Source organism: Bidens hawaiensis, unplaced genomic scaffold (assembly GCF_021521415.1).
Source record: "Bidens hawaiensis isolate Kalapana, Puna unplaced genomic scaffold, B.hawaiensis_p1.1 tig00006990_1, whole genome shotgun sequence".
NCBI lineage: Eukaryota > Viridiplantae > Streptophyta > Magnoliopsida > Asterales > Asteraceae > Bidens > Bidens hawaiensis.
The window spans coordinates 703,422-726,966 of record NW_027491479.1 but is presented as its reverse complement, the minus strand read 5'-3'; the positions used below and the strand labels follow the sequence as shown (position 1 = coordinate 726,966).

The 23,545-nt window shown below is 37.3% G+C and overlaps 1 protein-coding gene and 1 non-coding gene across 2 annotated transcripts; one reads left to right on the top strand and one right to left on the bottom strand.

Annotated features, from left to right (window-relative positions):
* The first annotated feature begins 5,704 nt into the window (after positions 1-5,704).
* On the top strand, positions 5,705-8,511 carry LOC143634070 (uncharacterized). Its single transcript, XM_077102249.1, has 4 exons — positions 5,705-5,803; positions 6,215-6,640; positions 7,067-8,209; positions 8,251-8,511. Exons 1-4 carry the CDS (start codon positions 5,705-5,707, stop codon positions 8,509-8,511), a joined length of 1,929 nt encoding a protein of 642 aa, XP_076958364.1.
* On the bottom strand, positions 6,241-6,345 carry LOC143634121 (small nucleolar RNA R71). The gene has a single exon (XR_013153802.1). It is a non-coding gene; the product is annotated as a small nucleolar RNA R71 (small nucleolar RNA).
* Positions 8,512-23,545: the final 15,034 nt, after the last annotated feature.

Sequence of the window (23,545 nt, the reverse complement as noted above, 5' to 3'; positions counted from 1 at the left end):
TGTATAGTGATAACATGATTCTTTGAGTTGGTTGATGTTTGCTAGAGATTAAGGCCATAATCCGTAGTTTATATTTTGCTAATTTAAAATATTCATGTGTTTAAATAGTGTTCTTGAACTTGTCTATTTTACATGATTTTAGGTGGTTAGTTTGTTGTGTTCATGCTAGCTTTCCTTTAATTATGAGATTAAGTAGTTTTGACAAACTTACTAATCTATGGTTATTATCTTGAAAAACACCCATCATGATGTTGTGTTGTTAGTATTAGGTTGTCTTGATTGGACTTTGATATTGATGATTAATACATGATGTTTTCCATTATCATTGTCATTTTGTCACTAAGTTTAAGTGGATGCATAGTCTAAGGTGCTGTTTGTTTTTCAGAGGTAAAATGTCAGAAGACTGCGAAACCACATCTGCCACCATCTGTAGCAGAAGAGGTGGACCAAAACTCTGCAGTCTGCAACAAGAAGACTGTTTGTTTTTTAACATCTGCAGACTGCTAAAATAAGCTGAAATTTAAATAAACTGAAATATAAATAAAAAAGGTCTTCAACATCAAAATTTAAATAATAGTCAACAACACTGAAATAATATTCATAATACCACAAACATTTTTTAAATCATTTATTCTGTATTTTGCATTAACTGCTCAGCAATTTCATCTCTTAACTGAGTCATATATTCCCGATCTGATGCAGTGCCAAGTGCTTCAACCTCGTCTTCATCAGCATCAATTTGCCCACGACTATTTCTAATCGACACATTGGGTTGATCGTATTGTGTAAACAACTCATCGTCCAAACCTTGTTTCCTAATAAAATTATGTAGTGCGAAACATGCAACGGTAACGTTCCTTTGTGTTTCCAATGGAAATGGTGCCATCCTCTTCAATATAGGGAATCTTGCTTTCAAGACACCAAAAGCACGCTCAATGACGTTTCGAAGTTTTGCATGTGCATGATTAAATTTTTCTTTATTGGTTAACGCACGTCTCCGACGAAAATCTCCAAGCCAATACCTCACATTACGATATGGAGCCATAAATCCTCGTATGTGTGCATACGCGGCGTCACAAAAATAGTATTTCTCAATAAATATTTTCAATTAATTACAATATTAAACTAACATAGAAATAATTAACAAACAATAAAAATACCTGATGGTGGAAATGGGAATGGCGTGTGTGGATCTAATAATGCCTCTGATAATATTCTAGAATCATGTGCTACCCCTTCCCATCCGGCCACAAGAAAAGTAAAAATCATGTTAAAATCACAAATTGCTAATACGTTTTGATAACAATCACCCTTTCCCCTTCCTCTATATAAATCTTGTTGCCTAGTAGGAACAACAGCATGTATCAAGGTCCCATCAAGTGCACCAACCGCTCCTTTAAAAATCTTTCGTAGCCTCTTGTTATGTCCCGGAATGTTTGGATTCGGATTGAAAGAAGTTGGTACTATCATATCTTTGGCGAAAAGCATCATTTTATCCAACACTTCATGAAAGAATTTATGAATTGTTTGCTTTGAGTGTTGAAATCTACGCTTGATAACCACGTAACGTTGGTTATGGCCGATTATCATAAAAAACATAGCCATCTTTTCCTCAACCGAAACATGTTTACTATCCTTTAACGAATAATTTGTTCTAAAATGTGCACATAGTCGAACAAATGATTCACGGGACATGCGTAACAATTCAATGCATTGTTTGGGATTTCCTTGCAATAACTCTAACGTGTATTTATGTCCCGTCATTGACGAATCATTGTCTCGTTTTCGTTTCAAACCCCTCTTCCAAAAAAAGCGGATATACAAGTACATAACAACTATCAGAAGTATTTTCTCATCATTATTCATTATGAACCTGTTAATAAAACATAAACAACCATGTCATAAAGCATAAACAACCATTATCATAAAGCATAAACAACCATGTCACATAGCCATAAAATAACATACAATGTGTTAAACTTAACCAAAAAGCATAGAATGTTTTCAACATAACTAAAAAAACATACACCAAAAACAAATAATGTTTTCAACAAAACAAAAACTACTTCAAAAGTCCTAAATTTTTAGCCGTCATCTCGATCCACCCTTTTAACACGACGGGAACATTTGGCAATGCCATCCACGCCTCTCTCATGTCCGTGGACATTCTAAAAATATGAAAAGCAACCAAATATAGAGGGTCCGTCGGCTCTAACCCAACCAAACTTAACTTCTCAGAACACTCAACAACTGTTGTAACTACCGGGCGTTTTTTTTCAGGTTTTTCCCTAGTCAAATGTAACAAAGCATTTTTCATGTGAAGTGCTAAATCCTCAAAAGTGACGGATGATGATGGTTTTGAGGTTTTAGCCCTTTTGGGGGTAGGCTCAGGAGTAGGCTCAGGAGTAGGCTCAAAAGTAGGCTCAAAAGTAGGCTCGGTAGTAGGCCCGGTAGTAGGACTAGTGCAGGCATCATCTTCTGTGTTGTCTATAATCATCAGTTGTTGGACCGATTGGAGCCGATGACAAGAGGATGATCCAACCACTGATGTTTGGGTTGAGGTCCACTTGCGATTCCCCGTGGCAATGTTCTCATCAAACAGTTGTGCATGAAGTTCAGGAAATGCTAATGGAGTTGTTTTTAAGGATGCCGCTTTCGAATGCCCCTAAAAAAATAATGGTAGATGTTAAAAAATAAACTAGGGGTGGACTTTAAGGTAGAGGTAGATGTTAAAAAATAAAAATATATGAACATACCTTCTTAAAGTCTTCCCATTCCTCGTTCGTTAAGGTAAAGGTATTTGTTTGAGGGTTGTAGATGTTGCCGGTTTTGTTTTTCAAATACAACCATCCTATGTATTTGGCTTTAAGATTATCATAGGCGTTTTTGACTTGTTTTTGACTCAAATCCAATCCAAACTTTTCCTTAAGAACCCGTATTACCTTAGCCCACGATTCTTTGTGCAAACTCAACCCTTTTTTACCCACAGCGTTTTTCTCTTCAATGCATGTTTGTAATAAACATTTTATTTGCTCATCCGACCAATGTTGTTTCTCTACCATTTTTATGATCAACTAACAAGAAACAACAATTCTCATGTTAACCTGATATTATGGACCGATATGTTAACCTATGACTGATAACCGATATTTATGGACCGATATTATGGACCGACATGTTAACCTGATATTATGGACCGATATTTAAAAAAAGCTACCATCTCTACTTCTTTACAATGATTAGAAAATTTTAGCACCAAAACAATTACTATGTTAATTATATTCCTGTTAGACCAAAAGTTCAAAGCTAAAATAGTTTGTGTCTAATAAAAGAACCGTTAGTTGTCCTTTAAAGTTTAAATATGATTGACAAATTTCATACGTATAGGAAACAGTATTGTGAAAACAAGGATGGCCATGTAAACAATCAATGATCCTAACAAACTAGCATTCCCAACTAATGAATAAAAACCAGATATTTATCAATTCTCATTCATGATTATACCCTATGGGGAAGTTCAATGGAGACCATTTAAACGCTAACCAATACCTTGCTAACCAACCAGTGGGACCAGGTAAACCGCAACTTAACCAACGAGTTTGACAAAATAACCTTGACTTTAAAAAAATCCCTGTTCAACCGGTGCTTGACAAATGTTCCTTGGCACAACAGATTTCCATCTGGCACGGTGGATCCATTCTCCTGCGCCAAATGAAAACCTGTTGCACCAGGTCAAATCTGTTGCGCTGCGCTGACACAACAAGGTGTGCCATGTGAAAGTTTCTAGTTGGCTGAAACACTTCTTAACTAAAAACACAAAAGTCAACTGATCCTTTTGTAAAATAAAAGAGTCGTAACTATTTTGTCAAACTTATTGGTCAAAATGGTTAGTTTGGGAATTTTCCTGTTTCATAATCTGTACTCCCTCCATCCCATGAAATCTAAAAGTTTATAAAATCTATTTCAACTATTTGTAAAATATCTAACATACATTATGCATTCAAATCAACAATACTACTTTAGCCATAATATTATAACACCCTAACAGGTAAAAAGATTTATAATAAATTATATTTTAAAATTAAGCTTGAAATCAATAAAATTAACTTACTTATTGATGATAACAAAAACGCCACACAGAATAAACGTAACCACCACAAGTAACCATCCACTGGTAATGAATCTGCATAAAAATAACCAATAACTAAAATCTTGATAGTTTTCAAATGTTACCAATTCAGCCAATAGAAACTCAAGTACTCAATGGAAAGTAGGCAACACTATAAGGAAAATCACAATATCAAACGAAAATCAACAAAACCTATGAATTCAAAGCAAATAACAGAACTTCACCGAGCAAATTGTCAAATGAATCAGATCAACAAAACAAAAACATATTATTTGAGAAAATGCAGTTGAATTGTATTTAACCAATCCTTCATCCTCTCTGTTTAATTAATCAATCCTTCATCCTCCACTCTGTTTATAGTATTTCATTTACTTTAATTAATCAATAAACTGTTTAATTGTGTATATAGTATCTCATTCATGTTGAATTGTTTGTGACAGAAGAGGTATATAGAAACTCAACAACCAAATTCAATAACCAACAATCAATCCAATATCAATCCAATATCAATCCAATATCAACTCAACAACCAAATTCAATAACCAAATTTTACCTAAGAAACCCTAAAATCAACTCAACAACCAACAATCAATCCAATATCAACTCAACAACAAAATTCACAACACGTATATAGAAACCCTAAAATGAAAAAAATAGAAAGAAAGCATAACCCTAAAATGAATCATTACCTTCAAGAAGATGTCGGAGCAGCGGCGGCAGCGTGGTGAATGGAGCGGCGGCGGCGTGTGAGTGGAGCGTCGGCGGTGTGGAGGTAGCCGGCGGGTTGCGGCCGACGGTGTGGAGGTAGCCGGCTTGGTGAGTGGAGCGGCCGGCGGCAGTGGAGAGGAGGAGGAGTGGAGTTAGGGTTAGGAGGAGGATGATGATCGGTCTCGATAAAATGTGTAGAAGAGGTTAAAGAAGTAATAATACCAACACTTCTGGGAGAAGAGGGCGCGCAGACGTTTTTTAATGAAACGTCTTCGAAAAAACAAACACACTGCAGAGCCCAACGTCTGCGCGCCCTCTTCTCAGTGCAGACAAAAGAGGTGGAGAAGTCCTTCTGAGGAAAAACAAACAGCACCTAAGTAGTCTTGTTTGGATTGATTGTTAGTTATAGTTTGTTTGCTTTGTTGTTGTTATATGTTAGTTTGAAAACCCAATTAGATTGTTTGTTCGGTTAATTAATTACAAAGATTTAGTATCAAAAGTTAGCCGTGTCCATGGATTGACACTCGGTTCTTACTGATACTTCGCTACAAACGATAGGTACACTTGCCTTTCGTGTGTGGTTTGGTTGTTGGTGAAAACCATTTTTAAAACCCGATTTGTGTGAAGCTTTTATTCCAATTTTTATATATATATTCGCACACATCAATTTTTTTGGCGCCGTTGCCGGGGACATGGTGTTTTGCTTTTGAAAACGATAATTGATTTTCCTTGTTGATATTTTTGCTCTGTGTTATTTTATTCTATTTCATTTTTATTCATCTTGTTTTATTTTATTTTATTAGTTATATTTTTAGGTAGTTTTCCGTCTCTTGTTTGTTTCCATTCTGCGTTTCTTTTGGGTGATGCATGTCCACCACACCTGGTCCTGATCTTGTTTCCCCCCTTTCTGAACCCGAGCGACATCTTCGAGAAGGTTTGAGGAGGAGAGCATGCGAGATAGCCAAGGTAATTGAAAACGAAGTTGTGGAGGTCAACGCGAACCTCGAGGTTGAAGAGATGGCGGACCCGAACAATCAAGGTCGCATGGATGACTTCGCCACGCCCTCCCACGATGGCTATGGAAGCGATGTCACGGAGCCCTAGATTACCGTGAGTTTCGAGATCAAGTCGAGTATTATTCAAATGGTCGAAAATTCCGTTTCTTTCCATGGCCTCTCGAACGAGGACCCTCATTCTCATGTTGCGCATTTCCTTCGATTATGTGCGACATTCAAAATTCAAGGGTGTACGGACGATGCCGTGAGACTCCGACTTTTTCCGTTCTCACTTCGCGGGGCTGCCTTGGAGTGGTTAGAGGCACTCCCTTCCGGTTCCATCACCACTTGGAACCAATTGGTTGAGTAGTTTCTTCTTCAGTACTTCCCACCCGATAAAACTGCAAGATACCGGGCAAAAATCACTGGTTTTTGTGCTGATGATTACAAGTCACTTCACGCTGGATGGGAGGGGTTCAAGGGCTTGTTGAGAAAATGCCCTCATCACGGTTTGAGTCGCGGTCTTCAGTGTCGTACGTTCTTTGATGCTTTATCCGGAGCACAGAAGCAGGCCGTTGATCAGGTTGCGGGAGGAGATTTCGGTAGGTGTACTCCCAATGAGGTGTTGGATGTCTTGGAGCGAGCTGCTAAGAAGAGTTTTGCATATAATCTACCTCGTAGTATTCCTTCCACTAAGGGCGTTCTTCATGTCGATTCTAATACCCTTGTTTCCGCTCAGTTAGAAGCCTTGACCAAAAGATTTGACCAGATGCAATCTGGTCTGGCTAAGTCTAGCTTTTATTGTGGGGTATGTGACTGGAAACACCAGACCAGTCAGTGCCAGTAGGCCATGGTGGTGGAGGATGTTGACTTTGTGGGCCGCCAAAACAATGCCTACAGCAACTCCTATAACCCGGGATGGAGAAACCACCCAAATTTCAGTTGGAAAGATGGTGGTGGCAGTCAAAATCATAATTAAAAGCCACCGGGGTTTGACCGAAATTCAAATTACCAGAATCAACCCCATAACCAATCTTACCAGCAAAAGCCTCAGTTTCAGGGTTCCAGCAGTAGTGGTCAGTCTAGTGGTGGGTCTAGTGTTGAAAATCTTTTGACTCAGCTTTTGGCTAAAACCGAGACCTCAAACAAACTGGCTGAACAGAGGAACCTGAAGATTGATGAGACTCTCCAGAGACACGATCTCTAGTTGAGGAATTAGAAAGCGTCCATTCAGACCATTGAGAATCAGGTTGGACAGATTGCTCAGCTCTTCTCTGCGAGACCACAGGGTAGCCTTCCGAGTAATACCGAAACTAATCCACGAGCCGAGGCTAAGGCGATTACCCTGAGGAGTGGTAGATCCACCATTCCTGTTGATGCATCGGTTTCCACACCAAAACCGATTGCCGATGAGATCGAGACTGAGACTCCTAGTGAGGTGCAACCAAGGTTAATCCCAGAAAGTACCACACAAACCAGTGAGCCGGTTAGGACTTATGTTCCTCCTATTCCATACCCAGGCCGTTTGAAGAAGCAGAAGATGGAAGAGCAGTACGGGAAATTCTTAGAACTTTTTAAACAGCTTCACATTAATCTTCCGTTTCTCGATGCATTGATAGAAATGCCTAAGTATGCTAAGTTTCTAAAAGAGGTCCTCTTGAATAAGAAGAAATTAGAGGAACTTTCTTGTGTGACTTTGAATGAGGAGTGTTCAGTGGTTCTTCAGAATAAACTGCCCAAAAAAATGACCGTTCCGGACAGTTTTACCATTCCATGTTTGATCGGTAGTTTGTCGGTTAGTAACGCTTTAGCCGATCTAGGTGCTAGCATAAACTTGATGCCTTATTATGTTTTTGTAAAGCTAGACCTAGGTGAGCCTAAGCCTACTTGCATGAGCATTCAGCTTGCCGGCCGCTCGGTGAAATACCCGAGGGGTATAGTTGAGAATATTCTTGTGAAAATTGACAAATTTGTGTTTCCTGTTGACTTTGTGATCTTGGACATGGATGAGGATAAAAATGTACCACTCATCCTAGGTCGACCTTTCCTAGCCACTGCTAGAGCTCTCATTGATGTCTGCACCGGAAGACTCACTCATAGAGTTGGAGACGAGGAGGTGACCTTTGATATTGGGAGATCCGTGCGCCACCCACATGATCATGATGACGTGCTATACATTGATACTGTCGAATCTTGCGTTTGTGAGAACATACAGGACATGTGTGAGGAGTACTCTTTGGATACTCAGTTGTGTGTTAGAGGGATTTCTGACTTGGTGAGTGGACCTCTATTTGAGGAGTTGGTCTGTGGTGTGGACCACGAGCCTCCTGAGTGTTTAGAGACGATTGAGGATGTTGATCGCGTTGCCGAGCCTAAGGTAAAACCTTCTGTTGTGGACCACCATCTATTAAGCTTAAGGAGCTCCTGTCCCATTTGGAGTATGCCTTCTTAGAGGATGGGTCCCGCCTTCCTGTTATCATTTCTGCTAGTTTGTTGAGCGAGGAGAAGGTGAAGTTGCTCGCGGTTCTGAAGAGGCATAAGCACGCGATTGCCTGGAAGATCATGGATATAAAAGGGATCAGTCCATCCTTTTGTACCCATAAGATCTTGATGGAGGAGAAGTACAAACCCGTGTGCAGCACCAACGGCGTCTCAACCCTAATATGCAAGACATTGTGAAGAAAGAGGTCATCAAGCTTCTCGATGCTGGATTGATTTATCCGATCTCTGATTCCCCATGGGTGAGCCCGGTGCAGGTCGTCCCGAAAAGGGCGGTATGACGGTTGTTGTGAATGAGAAGAACGAGTTGATTCCTACGCGTACCGTCACGGGATGGAGAGTTTGCATTGACTACCACAAACTCAACGATGCCACGAGGAAAGACCATTTTCCACTCCCCTTCATTGACCAGATGTTGGAGCGATTGTCGGGAAAGATGTACTATTGCTTTCTTGACGGTTTCTAAGGATACTTTTAGATCCCCATCTCTCCTGAGGATCAGGAGAAGACGACATTCACATGTCCCTATGGCACATTCGCTTACCGGCGGATGCCCTTTGGACTGTGTAATGCCCCAGCCACGTTTCAGAGATGTATGGTGGAGATTTTTCATGATATGATCGAGGACTCCATGGAGGTTTTCATGGATGATTTTTCTGTTTTTGGGAGTTCCTTTGATCATTGTTTGAGAAATTTGGAGAGAATGTTGGCCCGATGTGAGGAGACCAACCTTGTTCTTAACTGGGAGAAATGCCACTTCATGGTGAAGGAAGGCATTGTGTTAGGGCATAAGATTTCACAGGCGGGGCTTGAGGTTGATCGAGCCAAAATTGATACCATTTCGAAGCTTCCGCCACCCAATTCGGTGAAGTTTGTTAGGAGTTTTCTCGGTCACGTGGGATTTTATCGGCGATTCATAAAGGACTTTTCCCAAATCGCCCGCCCGATGACGAAACTCCTTGAGAAAGATGCCCCGTTTGTTTTCTCCTTCGAATGCCTTTCGGCGTTTGAGTTGTTGAAGGAGAAATTGGTGAATACCCCTATCATGGTTGCCCCCGACTGGTCCTTGCCTTTCGAGTTGATGTGCGATGCGAGTGACTTTGCAGTCGGGGCGGTTTTAGGTCAAAGGCGGGATATGCACTTTCACCCAATTTATTATGCGAGTAGGACACTGAATGATGCGTAGGAGCACTACACAACCACTAAAAAGGAGCTCCATGCTGTTGTCTTCGCATTCGATAAATTCCGGTCTTATCTTGTCTTTTCTAAGACCATTGTGTTCACGGATCATGCAGCCCTTTGATATCTGTTCAGCAAACAAGATGCGAAGCCAAGACTTATTCGATGGATTTTGTTTCTGCAGGAGTTTGACATTGAGATCCGTGACAAAAAGGGTGCTGAGAATGCCACGGCCGACCATCTCTCCCGTCTTGAGTGCTCAGCTTCATCGGAACAAGTGGGGGTCCACATAAATGACAATTTCCCCCATGAGTTCCTCATGCATATCGAGACACGGGATGAGGATCATCCTTGGTTCGCTGACATTGCGAATTTTCTTGCTAGTGGGATCGTACTTAAGGGTCTGACTCACCAAAAACAGAAGAAATTCTTTTCCGATGTTAAGCACTACTTTTGGGAGGATCCTTACTTGTTCCGTGTTGGTGCCGATCAGCTCGTGCATAGGTGTGTGTATGGTGACGAGGCTCGAAAGATCTTGAAACACTGCCACGAGGGCCCGACCGGAGGACACCATGGAGCCACATCTACGGCGAAGAAGGTCTTTGATGCCGGTTTTTTCTGGCCACCCATCTTCCGTGATGCTCATGACATGGTGCAGTCTTGTGATGCTTGCCAGAGGGCGAGCAACATCTCATCACGAGACGAGATGCCCCAGCGACTGATTCAGGTCTGCGAGGTTTTCGATGTGTGGGGCATCGACTTCATAGGACCTTTTCCAACTTCTTTCAGCTACCGGTACATCCTAGTAGCCGTTGATTATGTTTCGAAATGGGCCGAGGCGCAAGCCTTGCCCACAAATGATGCAAGGTCGGTGGTGAAATTCTTGAAGAAGTTGTTCTCCCGCTTTGGTGCCCCCAAAGCACTGATTAGTGACCGAGGGACACATTTCTGTAATGCCCAGTTGGAGAAGGCATTGTCCCGGTATGGTGTCCATCATCGCTTCTCTACACCATATTACCCGCAGACGAACGGGCAGATCGAGGTCACGAATCAGGGCATCAAGAGGATCTTGGAGAAAACGGTTAGTCAGAACCGTAAGGATTGGTTCGAGAAATTGGATGACGCACTGTGGGCTTTCCGTACCGCCTACAAAACACTGATTGGTACGACACCATTTAAATTGGTGTACGGAAAAGCGTGTCATCTCCCTGTTGAACTCAAGCATAAGACATATTGGGCATTGAAAAGTGTGAATCTTGATCTTGCATGCGCGGGAAAAAACAGGATGGGTCAGTTGCATGAGCTTGAGGAGTTGAGAGGCCAAGCTTATGAGAATTCACGGATTTACAAGGAGAGGATCAAAAAGCTTCATGACGCCCGGTTGAAGGACCACAAACAATTCCAAGCGGGCGATCGTGTGTTGCTCTATAATTCTTGCCTTCGTTTATTCCCCGGGAAGTTGAAATCCCGATGGTCCAGCCCCTTTAGTGTGAGACAGGTGTTTGACTACGGTACCGTTGAGATTGGCCATGAGGATGGACGCATCTTCAAGGTGAACGGTCACCGTTTGAAACACTATTTGGGTAAGCCGGTTGAGACGGTTTGGAGGTTGTTGACCTCCACCCCATGATCTAGTGTGGAGAGTGTGAGTCTAGCTATCGACTCCGTAAAAATTTAGCATGTTTAGGACTTTGTAGATTTTTGCGTGTTTTGTTTTGTTTTTGTTTGTTTTCGAAGAGTTAAGCTATCTTTGTAGATTTTGTGATTTTATTTATGTTTGATTTGTGTAGACTTTTGTTCATGACTTTGGTTTGTGATGGATGTTATTTGGAATGATAATATGGATTGTTTTTATGTATTATGTTGTTTGGTGTGGCTTGTTTTGTCTTGCTCTATTGCAGGTGCATGTTGTGGATGTTTATTTGCACAGTTGGAGTTGCTGGGTCTTCCCTGCTGACCCTCCCGGGTCTCTTGTCTGGCAGCCTTGCGTTTTTCAGGGGAGTTTTCTGTTTTCTCTTTTGCACTTACTTTTATAGTTGTTTGTTGTGTAACGAGGGCATTTCACAATTCAAGTGTGGGGAGGGAATTTTGGGAATTTTATGAATTTTGTTTGTCCAAATGTAAAATTTTTTGCAAAACTCCTAAGAAAATTTTTGTAGCAAATAATAACCACTAAGCAATTTTAATTCAACTTTAATTGTTTTGTCAAAGCATAAATCTTTAAGACATTCAAGCCGAAAATCTTTAAAAAGACATACCTTTAAGCATGACAAACAAGATTCACATTCTTACCTTGCAAATGTTACCCATTCCGCCTGTTTCCGTGAGTTGGCCTCATCATTATTTTTTCTCATGTTTTTGTGGGAAATTGAGTGAGCTGGGTGATTATTGTAAGGTAGAACTTGTTTTTGGGATTGCATTTTAAAACCATATGCATATACATGGCATAAACCATTGAGGAATTTAGGATAAACCCTTTGTCTAGCCATTTTTCCACTTATATTTTCCTTACACACATTATCCGCTTAGTAGCCCATGTTTGGCTTTTTCCCGTGTTTTTATTATTTCGCCCTATTTTTATCGCCACTTAGCCATATAGCCTGTTATCTTTTCACCCATTTTTTGTTAGAAATAAGGTTCGACTAAGTTAGTTATTTTTTTTATTTCATTTTTGTTGTATTTTATTCACTTGGGAACTTTAGAAGCACAATGCTTTCTCCCAAAGTGAAAAGTTTGTGTGTAAATATTTATTATCTATGCAAAAAAAAAAGCATCCTTTTAAGAAAAGAAGAGAAGTATGAAGTTAGTTCATCGTATATTAGATAAACTTGATTTCAAAGAGCAATTTTTGGTTCGTTAGCTCTCGGCCTGTTTAAACCATTTGGTTTAGTTAGTTAGATTTTGTTTTGTAGCTAACTTAGTTCCGGATTCTCTAGCCGTTTAGCCATTTTTCCCAAAAATTCCTCACCCTAACCCTAAGCCAAATTTCAACCCTCAAGTACTAGTGTTTTATGCCATGTATGTGTCGGTTTGATTTGACCCTTAAATAAGCCTATGCCTTGCTTAGCCATCGTCTTGGCATCGAGTGTTCTCAACATGCACTATTACACGCATGATCACTAAATATAGCCGAGTGTATGAGTGAACATTGTGAGGATTGCAAGGTGGGAATGTGATGACAATTTGTAATGTTCTCTAGATTATGTCTTCATTCTTATTAGGCTTGTTTAGACATATATACAATGCTTGCTTGATCTATTAAAGATTTGAATGATTATTGCTTGCGGGTTATTATTGCTATTGTGGAGTTTGTTTCATATGCTTGAGGACAAACAAAGTTCAAGTGTGGGGATGTTTGATGTAACACAAAGTATACATCCTATTGCATCATATTTATCCCGAACTCCATGCAAATTCATTGTTTTAGGTACTTATTTGAGTTATTTGTGAATTTGCAGATCCAGGTGACCGCCCGACAAAGAAAACATGAAAAGATGGCGTTTCGGGGACAAAAACAAGCAATCTGCCAGACCTGCACGCCCATGCCAGCCCGTGCATGGGCCCATGCCAACCTGGAAATGTGCCATGCAAGCCAGTGCATGTTCTACAGCTGAGAAAGTTCAAAATAACCAGCCCGTGCAAGCCCATGCCTGAACAGAGGAATCTGACTTTTTGGTTAGACTAAAGCAATGGGTTGACTTTTCACATTAGTGCACGGCCGCGCGGGCCCGTACCCTGCCCTTGCCAAACGTCCAGAATGCATAAATACACCTCCATTATCCTCATTTAAAGTGTGGAGCCTTAGGGGAATTCTCTAAAATTGTTGGAAAATTATTGTGTGTTTGCTAGAGAGAATTCAAGGCTTCTATCTTGTATGATCATCCTTGCAAGTAGCATTCATCATTCATCTTAGTTTGCAATTTCTTGTTCCTAACAATGCTTTGTAAGACTACTTTGATTTTGTTTGTTGTATCAAGCCTTATGGGCTAATACTTTTACTACTTAGATTATGTTGAAACTTCTACTTACGTGATATTTTATCTATGCATGATTTTGGCAAGTTGGTGTTCTTCAAGTTTATGATATGTTCTTGAATAGAGTTTAATGGTTGAATGCTTGTTTTAATTCCTAGTCTTGATAGTTTGATAAATACTTGGCCATAATATGTTGGAAAACTATGTGTTGAGTATTTGTTTATGAACTTAATTTGTGTATGCATACTTTGTTCATATCACTAAGTTAGGAATGACTAGTGGAAATTAACTTGGTTATGAATTTTAACAAGCATGAAACCTATCACTTGATATTGGAAAATTGTATGGTGATAACATGATTCTTTGAGTTGGTTGATGTTTGCTAGAGATTAAGGCCATAATCCTTAGTTTATATTTTGCTAATTTAAAATATTCATGTGTTTAACTAGTGTTCTTGAACTTGTCTATTTTACATGATTTTAGGTGGTTAGTTTGTTGTGTTCATGCTAGCTTTCCTTTAATTATGAGATTAGGTAGTTTTAACAAACTTACTAATCTATGGTTATTATCATGAAAAACACCCATCATGATGTTGTGTTGTTAGTATTAGGTTGCCTTGATTGGAATTTTATATTGATGATTAATACATGATGTTTTCCATTATCATTGTCATTTTGTCACTAAGTTTAAGTGGATGCATAGTCTAAGTAGTCTTGTTTGGATTGATTGTTAGTTATAGTTTGTTTGCTTTGTTATTGTTATATGTTACTTTGTTAGTTTGAAAACCCAATTAGATTGTTTGTTCGGTTAATTAATTACAAATATTTAGTATCAAAAGTTAGCCGTGTCCATGGATTGACACTCGGTTCTTCCCGATACTTCGCTACAAACGATAGGTACACTTGCCTTTCGTGTGTGGTTTGGTTGTTGGTGAAAACCATTTTTAAAACCCGATTTGTGTGAAGCTTTTATTCCAATTTTTATATATATATTCGCACACGTTCCATGGCTTCACCTATAAAAGGTGAAGCATGCACATGCTAAATTAACTTTTTAGAAAAACCTTATACATACTTCACCAACTCTCCCTACTCTCTCTCTCTCTCTCTTTCCTTTCCCTTTTCGGTAATAAACCGAACACAACAAGATCCAAGATCTCGGTTCCTTATGAGTGATTTTCGCTAGCTCACAAGTGAGATTGATCCAATAACATGTGTTTGATCCGTTGTAGGGACCTACAGATGCGTTCGTCGTGCGAGCATGACTAGGCATGTACGCTCCTTCCCCGCGCTAAGGTCGTGCCCGATGAAGTCTGGGATGAGCTAACAAACCCAAGCGTTTCAACACAATAAAAGCATCTCAATCTTCAAATATTTTGTCTTTGACACTCTCCCACCACCATAACCATGCATGTCCTAGTGCATGCATATGTCGTGCCATACCGACGTGCAATACTTAGACGACGCGGTCTTCCCCTATGCCATGCATGTCTGATAGGCAAGCTCGCCGTCCCATACCAGCTCACTAACCGAAGCCATGCGTTTTGAGAATGATTCACTTTGGTAAATGAGATGTAACATTCGTTACTTTTCAAACCCGAAAACCCGACCCATTTTGAATTTTCGGTTTTGTTATATATATATATATATATATATATATATATATATATATATATATATATATCATTACTATTCTCAAGTTTCGTTTCATGTGGATTTCGTTAACGTTTATTGAATTTGAATTTTGCACTTGTATATGTTAAATCGACCTGTTTTGATGTTTCAATGTATTCATCTTCATCGTTTATCGTTAATCCAATATTCTCGTTGATTTACGGTTATTGTTCGTTCGTTTAGTATTCACATTGTTCAACTAACGAAACTCTGAGGATGTAAAGTTTATCTTGATTCAATTTCCAAAGTTTACGGTTTTAATGTGAAGATATTCAAGTTATATATTATATTCCAAGTTTTATTCATTTACTAATGTTCAAGGTTCGAAATGTAAATAATATTTATTATCTACGTCGTAGTTGGCACCTTGGCATTAGCAGTATAGCACTTATGTATATTATCAAAAGTAGAGACTTCTACCCTAACTAATGCTTCTTTGAGAACACATTTCCTAATATAAATGAGGAAATTCATTTCAAAATCACTAAATCTAAAGAACAAAGAAAAAAATATGATGATGGCGGTTTTGACTTTTAAAAATCAAACCGCGATAATTGTATTAAGGTTGGTTATAAGTGTATTCTTCCCAAGCAAATTTTGTTACGCCCCTATCCTATGCCACTGAATTCCTGTCGCGTCCCATAGACGATGTTTGGGTATTAGCATAGTGTTGTTCGAGTAATATGTAGTTCCACAACTTATAGAATACTTCTTATTTACATAATTCAATTCCTAATCACGGTATTGGAAACTTTTTAAACTTTTATTATGCTTTTTCATGCTTTATATGCCCATGATTCGCGTTTTTGTGGTTGGAGATGGCCAACCTAAACCTGAAGAACACAACCAGCTGACTTCTCTAACACAACAAGAACGAATGTTTTCAGAGGCTGATCAAATGTTGGATTTTGAATTTAAGGTTAGTTCAAGCCTTAAAACCCGACACATTTACTAAGCAAACAATTGAATGAACAATGGTGGTGGTTTAACAAAGCTTGCAACAAACCTTCAAAATGTACAACTGAACATCAGGATAGCGTATTATCCTCAAATAGATGGATAATCTGAGCGGACTACCCAAACCCTTGAGGATATGCTACGTACTTTTGTGTTGGATTTTGGAGGAAGTTGGGATGATCATCTTCACTTAGCAGAATTCTCTTACAACAACAGCTACCATTCGAGTATTGGTATGCCTCCATTTGAAATGTTGTATGGTAGACGTTGTAGAACTCCTGTATGCTGGGGAGAGATTGGTCAGAAAGAGATGGGTAGTTTGGAAGTTGTGCAAGAAACCTCCTCGAGGTTTGGTCAGATTAAGGTAAGAATGAAAGCTACTCAAGACCGTCAAAAATCTTATGATGATAAGCGACGACGACCGATTGAGTTTAATGTTGACAACAAAGTGATGCTTAACGTCTCGCCCTGGAAAGGGATTATTCATTTTAGAAAGAGGGGAAAACTGAGTCCAATATACATTGGACCATTCATAATTGTAGCCCGTGTGGGAGAAGTGGCTTATAAGCTCGATCTACCTGCGGAATTGGAAGGATTCACTCCACCTTTCATGTTTCTCACTTAAGGAATTGTCTCACCTATGACACGTCTCACGTGCCGTTAATGGACATAGAGGTAGATGAACGGTTGAATTATATCGAGCAGCCAGTTGAAATAGTTGACCGTAAGGAAAAGTAACTTCGTCACAAAGTTATTCCGTTGGTAAAGGTGATTTGGAAGCACCGTAAAGGATCGGGCGCCACTTGGGAAGTGGAGGAGGAGATACGTAAGTTCTATCCTCAATGTTTGTGTAATAGACAAGTTTCGGGGACGAAACTTTTTTAAGGAGGGAAGACTTGTAATATGCGCGTTTTACGAATTAATAAATAAAATAAGTTTTTATTTATTTATTTATCGTGTTTTGTTATTTAATGTTATTAAATAATGATAGGATGAAAGAATAAGCATAGGGTGTGTCATGCCCCAACCTAAGGCGTAAATGTCAGGGCGTGATCCGATTGCTCACAGCTCGAAGATACTATCATAATATAAAAATGACAATATCTAATTAATTATTTTATTTCAATTATACACACAATATCCAAATACAATAAACAATATTAAATATCTAAATATAAGCTCAAATAAAGATTAACTTGATTATATCCTAAGGTCTTGTCTACATATCCAAGCTTCAATCTTCAATACAAGTAACCTGCATATGCGTATAAAATGGAGTTTTGTCAACATAAAGTTGAGTGAGAATATCACCGGTTTTGACACAACAACATAAATAAGCATAACGTGATAAGTGCGGTAAATATAATCAAACCATAAACAAGTATGTAGATCATTGCTAAGCGAATCGGGCGTTGGTCACCAACAGGAACACCCGCTATGCGATTGAATATCAATCCCAATGTACGATTAATTGAATGGTAACACAAGTAAGCAAGTAGCACGTATGTTTGATTAAATCACTCACAATAACACGAATGCATTTATTTGAATATATATATACATATATATATAGTATGAAATACGGATACGTACACATATGTCCCCAAAACGTTTAGAAAAGTTGTAAAATAGGGGAATGATAAACTCACCTGATCGATTAAGCCAAACGGGAATGATTACGACAAGAAAGTGGAAATCACGCTCTTCGAGAATTACCGACAAGAATCCTAATTACAACAATTATAGGAATAAATATGAATCCAACAAAGAGCCTAAAACTAGAGAGACTCAAGAATTGATGATTGAGTGTATTCATACGAAAGTTAAATTTTACTTAGACTTATTATTTATCAATTTTATAATAAATAGCGTACCTTTAATAAATTTATAATTATAAACAAAATACTTAAATAACTAAGTATTTACAATTTTCATAGATTATTTTAACCAAAAATAGAGAGATTTGTTTTAAATAATTTATTTTAACCAAAAATACATTTAATATAATTATATATAATTTTAACATTATAATAGATTTCTTTTTAAATACATATGATAATTAATAAAGGATAATTAATAAATAATAATATTTATATAAAATATGATCTTTTATAAATACATAAACTTATACTTTTACTACGTTAATTAAAGAGATTAAAATATATATATTAGATAAAAAAAACTTATTAAAATCAGTGTTTATACGTAATATATAGTCACACATATATTCATATATGATTTTTATCAAGGATTCGGAAAACATCTAGTTTAATCGTTGGTGTTGTATAAACATTGAATAAATAGTGTATTTACATATTGGTAATATAGTTTAAATAATTGATAAAATAACTAAATGAATTATTAACAAAATTACAACTAAAAATTCGGGCTGGGTGGGGTTCAAACCCGCGACCTCAGCCAGGAACCTTAACACGCACACCCCTAGCCACTGGGCTAGGGGGTTTTGTTTGATTAATACTTTGAATAGATTGTTTATAAACAATACCTGAATAACAAACAAGAACCCTAAATCAGAAATCAATCAACCCGTCAAACGTTTGATGAATTGATGTTAGGGTTATTGTGAAGCACAACAAGACTAACCCAACCATATAATTGATTACCTAATTCGACGTTTGAACACGGCCTAATTGGAGTCAACAGCGCCGGCCAAAGGATGATGACGAACAGGTATAAACGGACGTTGATAATCCAATTAATCAGAGGGCTTCTGTTGGCGTTGATCTTAGCGATGTACAGACGCAAGTAATTGAGTTATAATCAATCCTAAGTTATATAATCAAACCTAGGTCAAGTCAGTTTAACTAATGAATCAATACGCATTATATCTGATCTTGTTTCTTAATTAGTTGAGTCTGTTAGGCCGCTAATGGTAAAGGAAATCAAAAACATGATTTAATTCCAAGTTTAGGGCAAAAATTATGGCTCAAGCAAGATAAACGGGTCATGGTTACTGGTAAACAGGTCTTGGATCATGGGTCAGTGGGTTTGGTTATTGGGTTATAAAGATATTATACAGGAATTGCAATTTAGTCCTTATAAATTGAAGGTTGAAACATTATAGGATTAAAGTTGATTTTTGGGTTAAAAACATATATTTTCCAAAGTTAAATATGTATTAAATAAATATAATAAAAAAATATATTTTGTATAATAATTTCTAGATAAACTCGATACTTTTCATTGTTAAAATTTCCCGAACATAAAACAGGTCGGGTAGCATATACGAATTAGTACGTGGAAACACCAAGTTGTTACAGGGTGGTTCATGGACTTAGGATGATTATGGGCCTAAAGCCTATGGGTCTAAGAGTATTTAAGTCCTAAATATTCCCAAAAACCCTAGTTATTCTCATTTTCATCATTTCATCATCATCATCAGACACACACAAGTATACCTCCTGTGCACACAAACATTCCCTCTGCCTCATTCCATTCTAAATCTAAGAGAGCTAGCGGTAGATTCCCATTCACTAAGAAGAATCATCTAGGAATTTTAAGTGAATCAAGATCTAATATAAACCTAATCTGTAAGGTATGTTTTATGATTAAAATTTATCCTTTCATTCATCTTCTTCTTATTTTTGTGTATTATGGAGTAATAAGAAACAAAAGGATTTTTGAAAGTTAGAAACGAAACAAAATGAGTTTGACACGAGTGAACTTTATTTAAACTATGTAAACAAGTTGGAGTTCGGTTTAAAACGATTTGGCATATGTATATATAGATATAATAAACTTGGTTCTAGTGGAATGAAACTCGACGGGTTAATGGGACCCGGGTTCAGTTCAATTAGACTATGGGATCGAACCCAAACGGCTCGTATGTAACATCTCGGATTTTTCATATTTGTTTACCCGATTTAAGAATGTAATTAGGATCTTTTGTATCAATAAAATTATGCATTTATTAGTAATTAATTGTGTTTAATTTAGTTTATAATTTTATAACTTTCAATCATGCCAAATAGCCATTAGAAACTCTTAAAATCGCTTAAAATGGTTTAAAAATGCATTTTCGAAACTTCAGGGACTAAAACTATCAAAAATCAAAAGCTAATAGAAAATTACCCTTCGCGCGGCGCGAAGGAAGGACCTTGGATCCTTTGCGCGGCGCGAAGCACGGCCTGTTCTGCCAAAATTGTGTTCGATTCTTGTTTAATGTTAAATCTTTCTCTAAGCGACCCTAAATCGCAAAAATTAAGCTACAGGTTAACTAATATGATATTATGGAGTGTCTAGATTCATTCCTTGTGTTTCCATCAAGATTTTGGAGATCATTAGACCCGATTTTATCATCAACATATTATTCGGTTACCTAAACGAGTCGATTTCTTGTTCTACAAGTTGTACCTCTGATAATTAAAACAAACCACACCTCCAAACCCTAAAAAGTTACTGAAATATTAACTTCTAGCCGTCACCCTCATCACGCACTCAATTTCTCCTTCGTTCTTGCTATTTTACTCAAGGATTTTAGTGTTTGTGTTGACATTCAAGCATTCTCAACCTTTGACTTCGTTTTCTCATCGATTTAAGCATTATCCGGGTAAGTTGTCTTCTGTAAAGTTATTCATTATTACTCATTAGTCAATAGCTCTCAATCAATTTCTGAGATAGAGAGGAATTAACGGGTCAATTTGACTCCGACCCGTTTACGGGTATATTGGTCAACAACTTTGACCAATCAATTTCTAACACTTCTGGTCGAAACTGACTTTCGGTCCAAAATACTTTTATTTTTGTTTCAAGATTTTAAGGCTACTGACCAAAACCCGAATTCTGACTCGTTGTTCAGATTCTAGTCAGTACCAGCTCGCTTAAACGTTAATTATCTCATAACCGAAGTTCTAGACTTCCGTTTGGATCGATTACAGCGGATATCTTCTCGGTTGTCAAGTTGTCCATTCTGTACCACGTTTTAGGTCGAAGAAGATGATTAGGAACATGCTTTTATAATTTTCTGTGTCTGTGTTATAACTAAAACAAAAAACTGGTTCAATGGCTAAGCTCCTAATTTGTTACCCAGCAAACCCGGGTCATTACAATTATTTTTTGTTATTTTTTAACCTTTTTCTATATATATCAAAAACCAAATAAATCAATAAAAATCATAATAAATAAATTAAATTTTTTTAAACTAAATAAATTTTTATAAAATTAAGTATAAATTATGTCTTATCTTTTCCTATCTAAAAACCAAACTTTCGTATTCGTTAATCCGTTGATATTAATTCGTTCGTTAACTTTAAGACGTTAAACTTTAACTCATTTGCTTTAATTAATCCGTTAAACTTTAATTCTTTAGCCTTTTAATTCGTTAAACCGTTAAAGTTAGTTTTATAATTCGTGAATTTCAATCCGTTAGCTTATAATTCGTAAACTTTAAATTCGTTAGCTTTTAAATCGCTAAACTAATTCGTTAACTATAATTCATTCGATTTATATTTCATTAGTTTTAATCCAATAACATTAGGTAAAATCCATGCCTTGTAAATAGCATAAGTCTCTTAATAGCGTTAGTTATAATATTAAAATAATTCAAATCATTAATATTTCGTTATAATATTACAGAGTGTTTTAGTCGTGCAGTTGTTTGTAGAGGTATAGTTTGGGTAGGGAAGGTGGTTGTTAAGGTTAAAGGTAGAGTTTCAGGTTGGTTTGTGGTTAGGGTTTCAGGTTGGGTTGATATGGGGATGGATATAGTTCGTGTTGTTATGAGGGAGAGATATCAAGGGAAGTTGCAGGTAAGTCATGGAGTTTTATTAGGGTGTGTTTTGTTTTGGGTTTTGGTTGAGGAACTTTGGCTTGTTTTCCTTTTAATGTAGCCAAAGTTCAAACAAGGTAGTGGGTGAGGCAATGTAGGGGTCAGGTTGGGTTGATTGTGGAGGTAGGGTGGTGGTTTGTGTCCATATGGTGGAAAGTTTGATGATCAAGGACGAGTCCTTATTGGAGTCCCCGACCTTTCTCAAGCGCTTCAGTGGCTGCTCGGGTTCTTTTTCCTCTTCTGTCTGTTGGAACTACCAGTGAATGTGACAATAATCTATTTCATCTAAAACACTTTGTAATCGCGAATTAAGCCGTCCAACATCGGTTTCCAGCCAAACCACGTTCACCCTCAATCCTTAATGTTACCAGGTAATCAATTTATGTTTTGTGCTCATTTTTAAACGATCATCAAAACCCCTAACTCAATTCTAACAAACATGGAACCATTATATCAATCTGAATCTAGGGGGTTTTAGGTTGAAGAAGATGATTAGGAACATGCTTTTATAATTTTCTATGTCTATGTTATAACTAAAACAAAAAATTGGTTCAGTGGCTAAGCTCCTAATTTGTTACCCAACAAACCCGGGTCATTACAATTTTTTTTTTGTTATTTTTTAACCTTTTTTATATATATCAAAAACCAAATAAATCATTAAAAATCATAATAAATTAATTAAATTGTTTTAAACTAAATAAATTTTTATAAAATTAAGTATAAATTATGTCTTGTCTTTTCCTATCTAAAAACCAAACTTTCGTATTTGTTAATCTGTTGATATTAATTCATTCGTTAACTTTAAGACGTTAAACTTTAACTCATTTTCTTTAGTCCGTTAAACTTTAATTCTTTAGCCTTTTAATTCGTTAAACCATTAAAGTTAGTTTTATAATTCATGAATTTCAATCTGTTAGCTTATAATTCGAAAACTTTAAATTCGTTAGCTTTTAAATCGCTAAACATTAATTCGTTAACTATAATTCATTAGATTTATATTTCGTTAGTTTTAATCCAAGAACATTATTACTTTCGAGATAAAATCCATGCCTTGTAAATAGCATAAGTCTGTTAATAGCGTTAGTTATAATATTAAAATAATTCAAATCATTAAAATTTCGTTAAGCTTAAAAATAATATTAAAACAATCTATGCCTTAAAATAATAATAAAATAATATATTCCCAACAAAATTATACAATAATAATCCTATTAGATTTGTCTTTAAATTTCATATTTATTTTATTTGTAGTTCGTGCGGATCGTTCGTTTCGGTTCATTGACGTTTTCGGTGTTATCTTTATTTTCCCGCTTTTTAAGGTGAGTTTCTCACACCCTCTTTTTACTCTTTTATTACTTTTGGGGTTAGCATATGTATTTCACAAAATTAAAGTATTATGATTTCGCTTACAAACTACAATTCACTATATGGACTTGTGTGTTACATGATTGCTTGCTTGGACGTACTTGCACGTGGCAGCCTCAATAAATATGATCATACGCCCCCCTTTGCACTCAGGACCATTTTGTTTCGAGTGAAAAATAGCCTCATTACCCGAGTACGTTGGTTGTCCCTAACTTGAAAGGACCTTACTTGCGCAATTATCCGAGTTTGTTGGTTGTTACCAAATGGAAAGGGCTTTA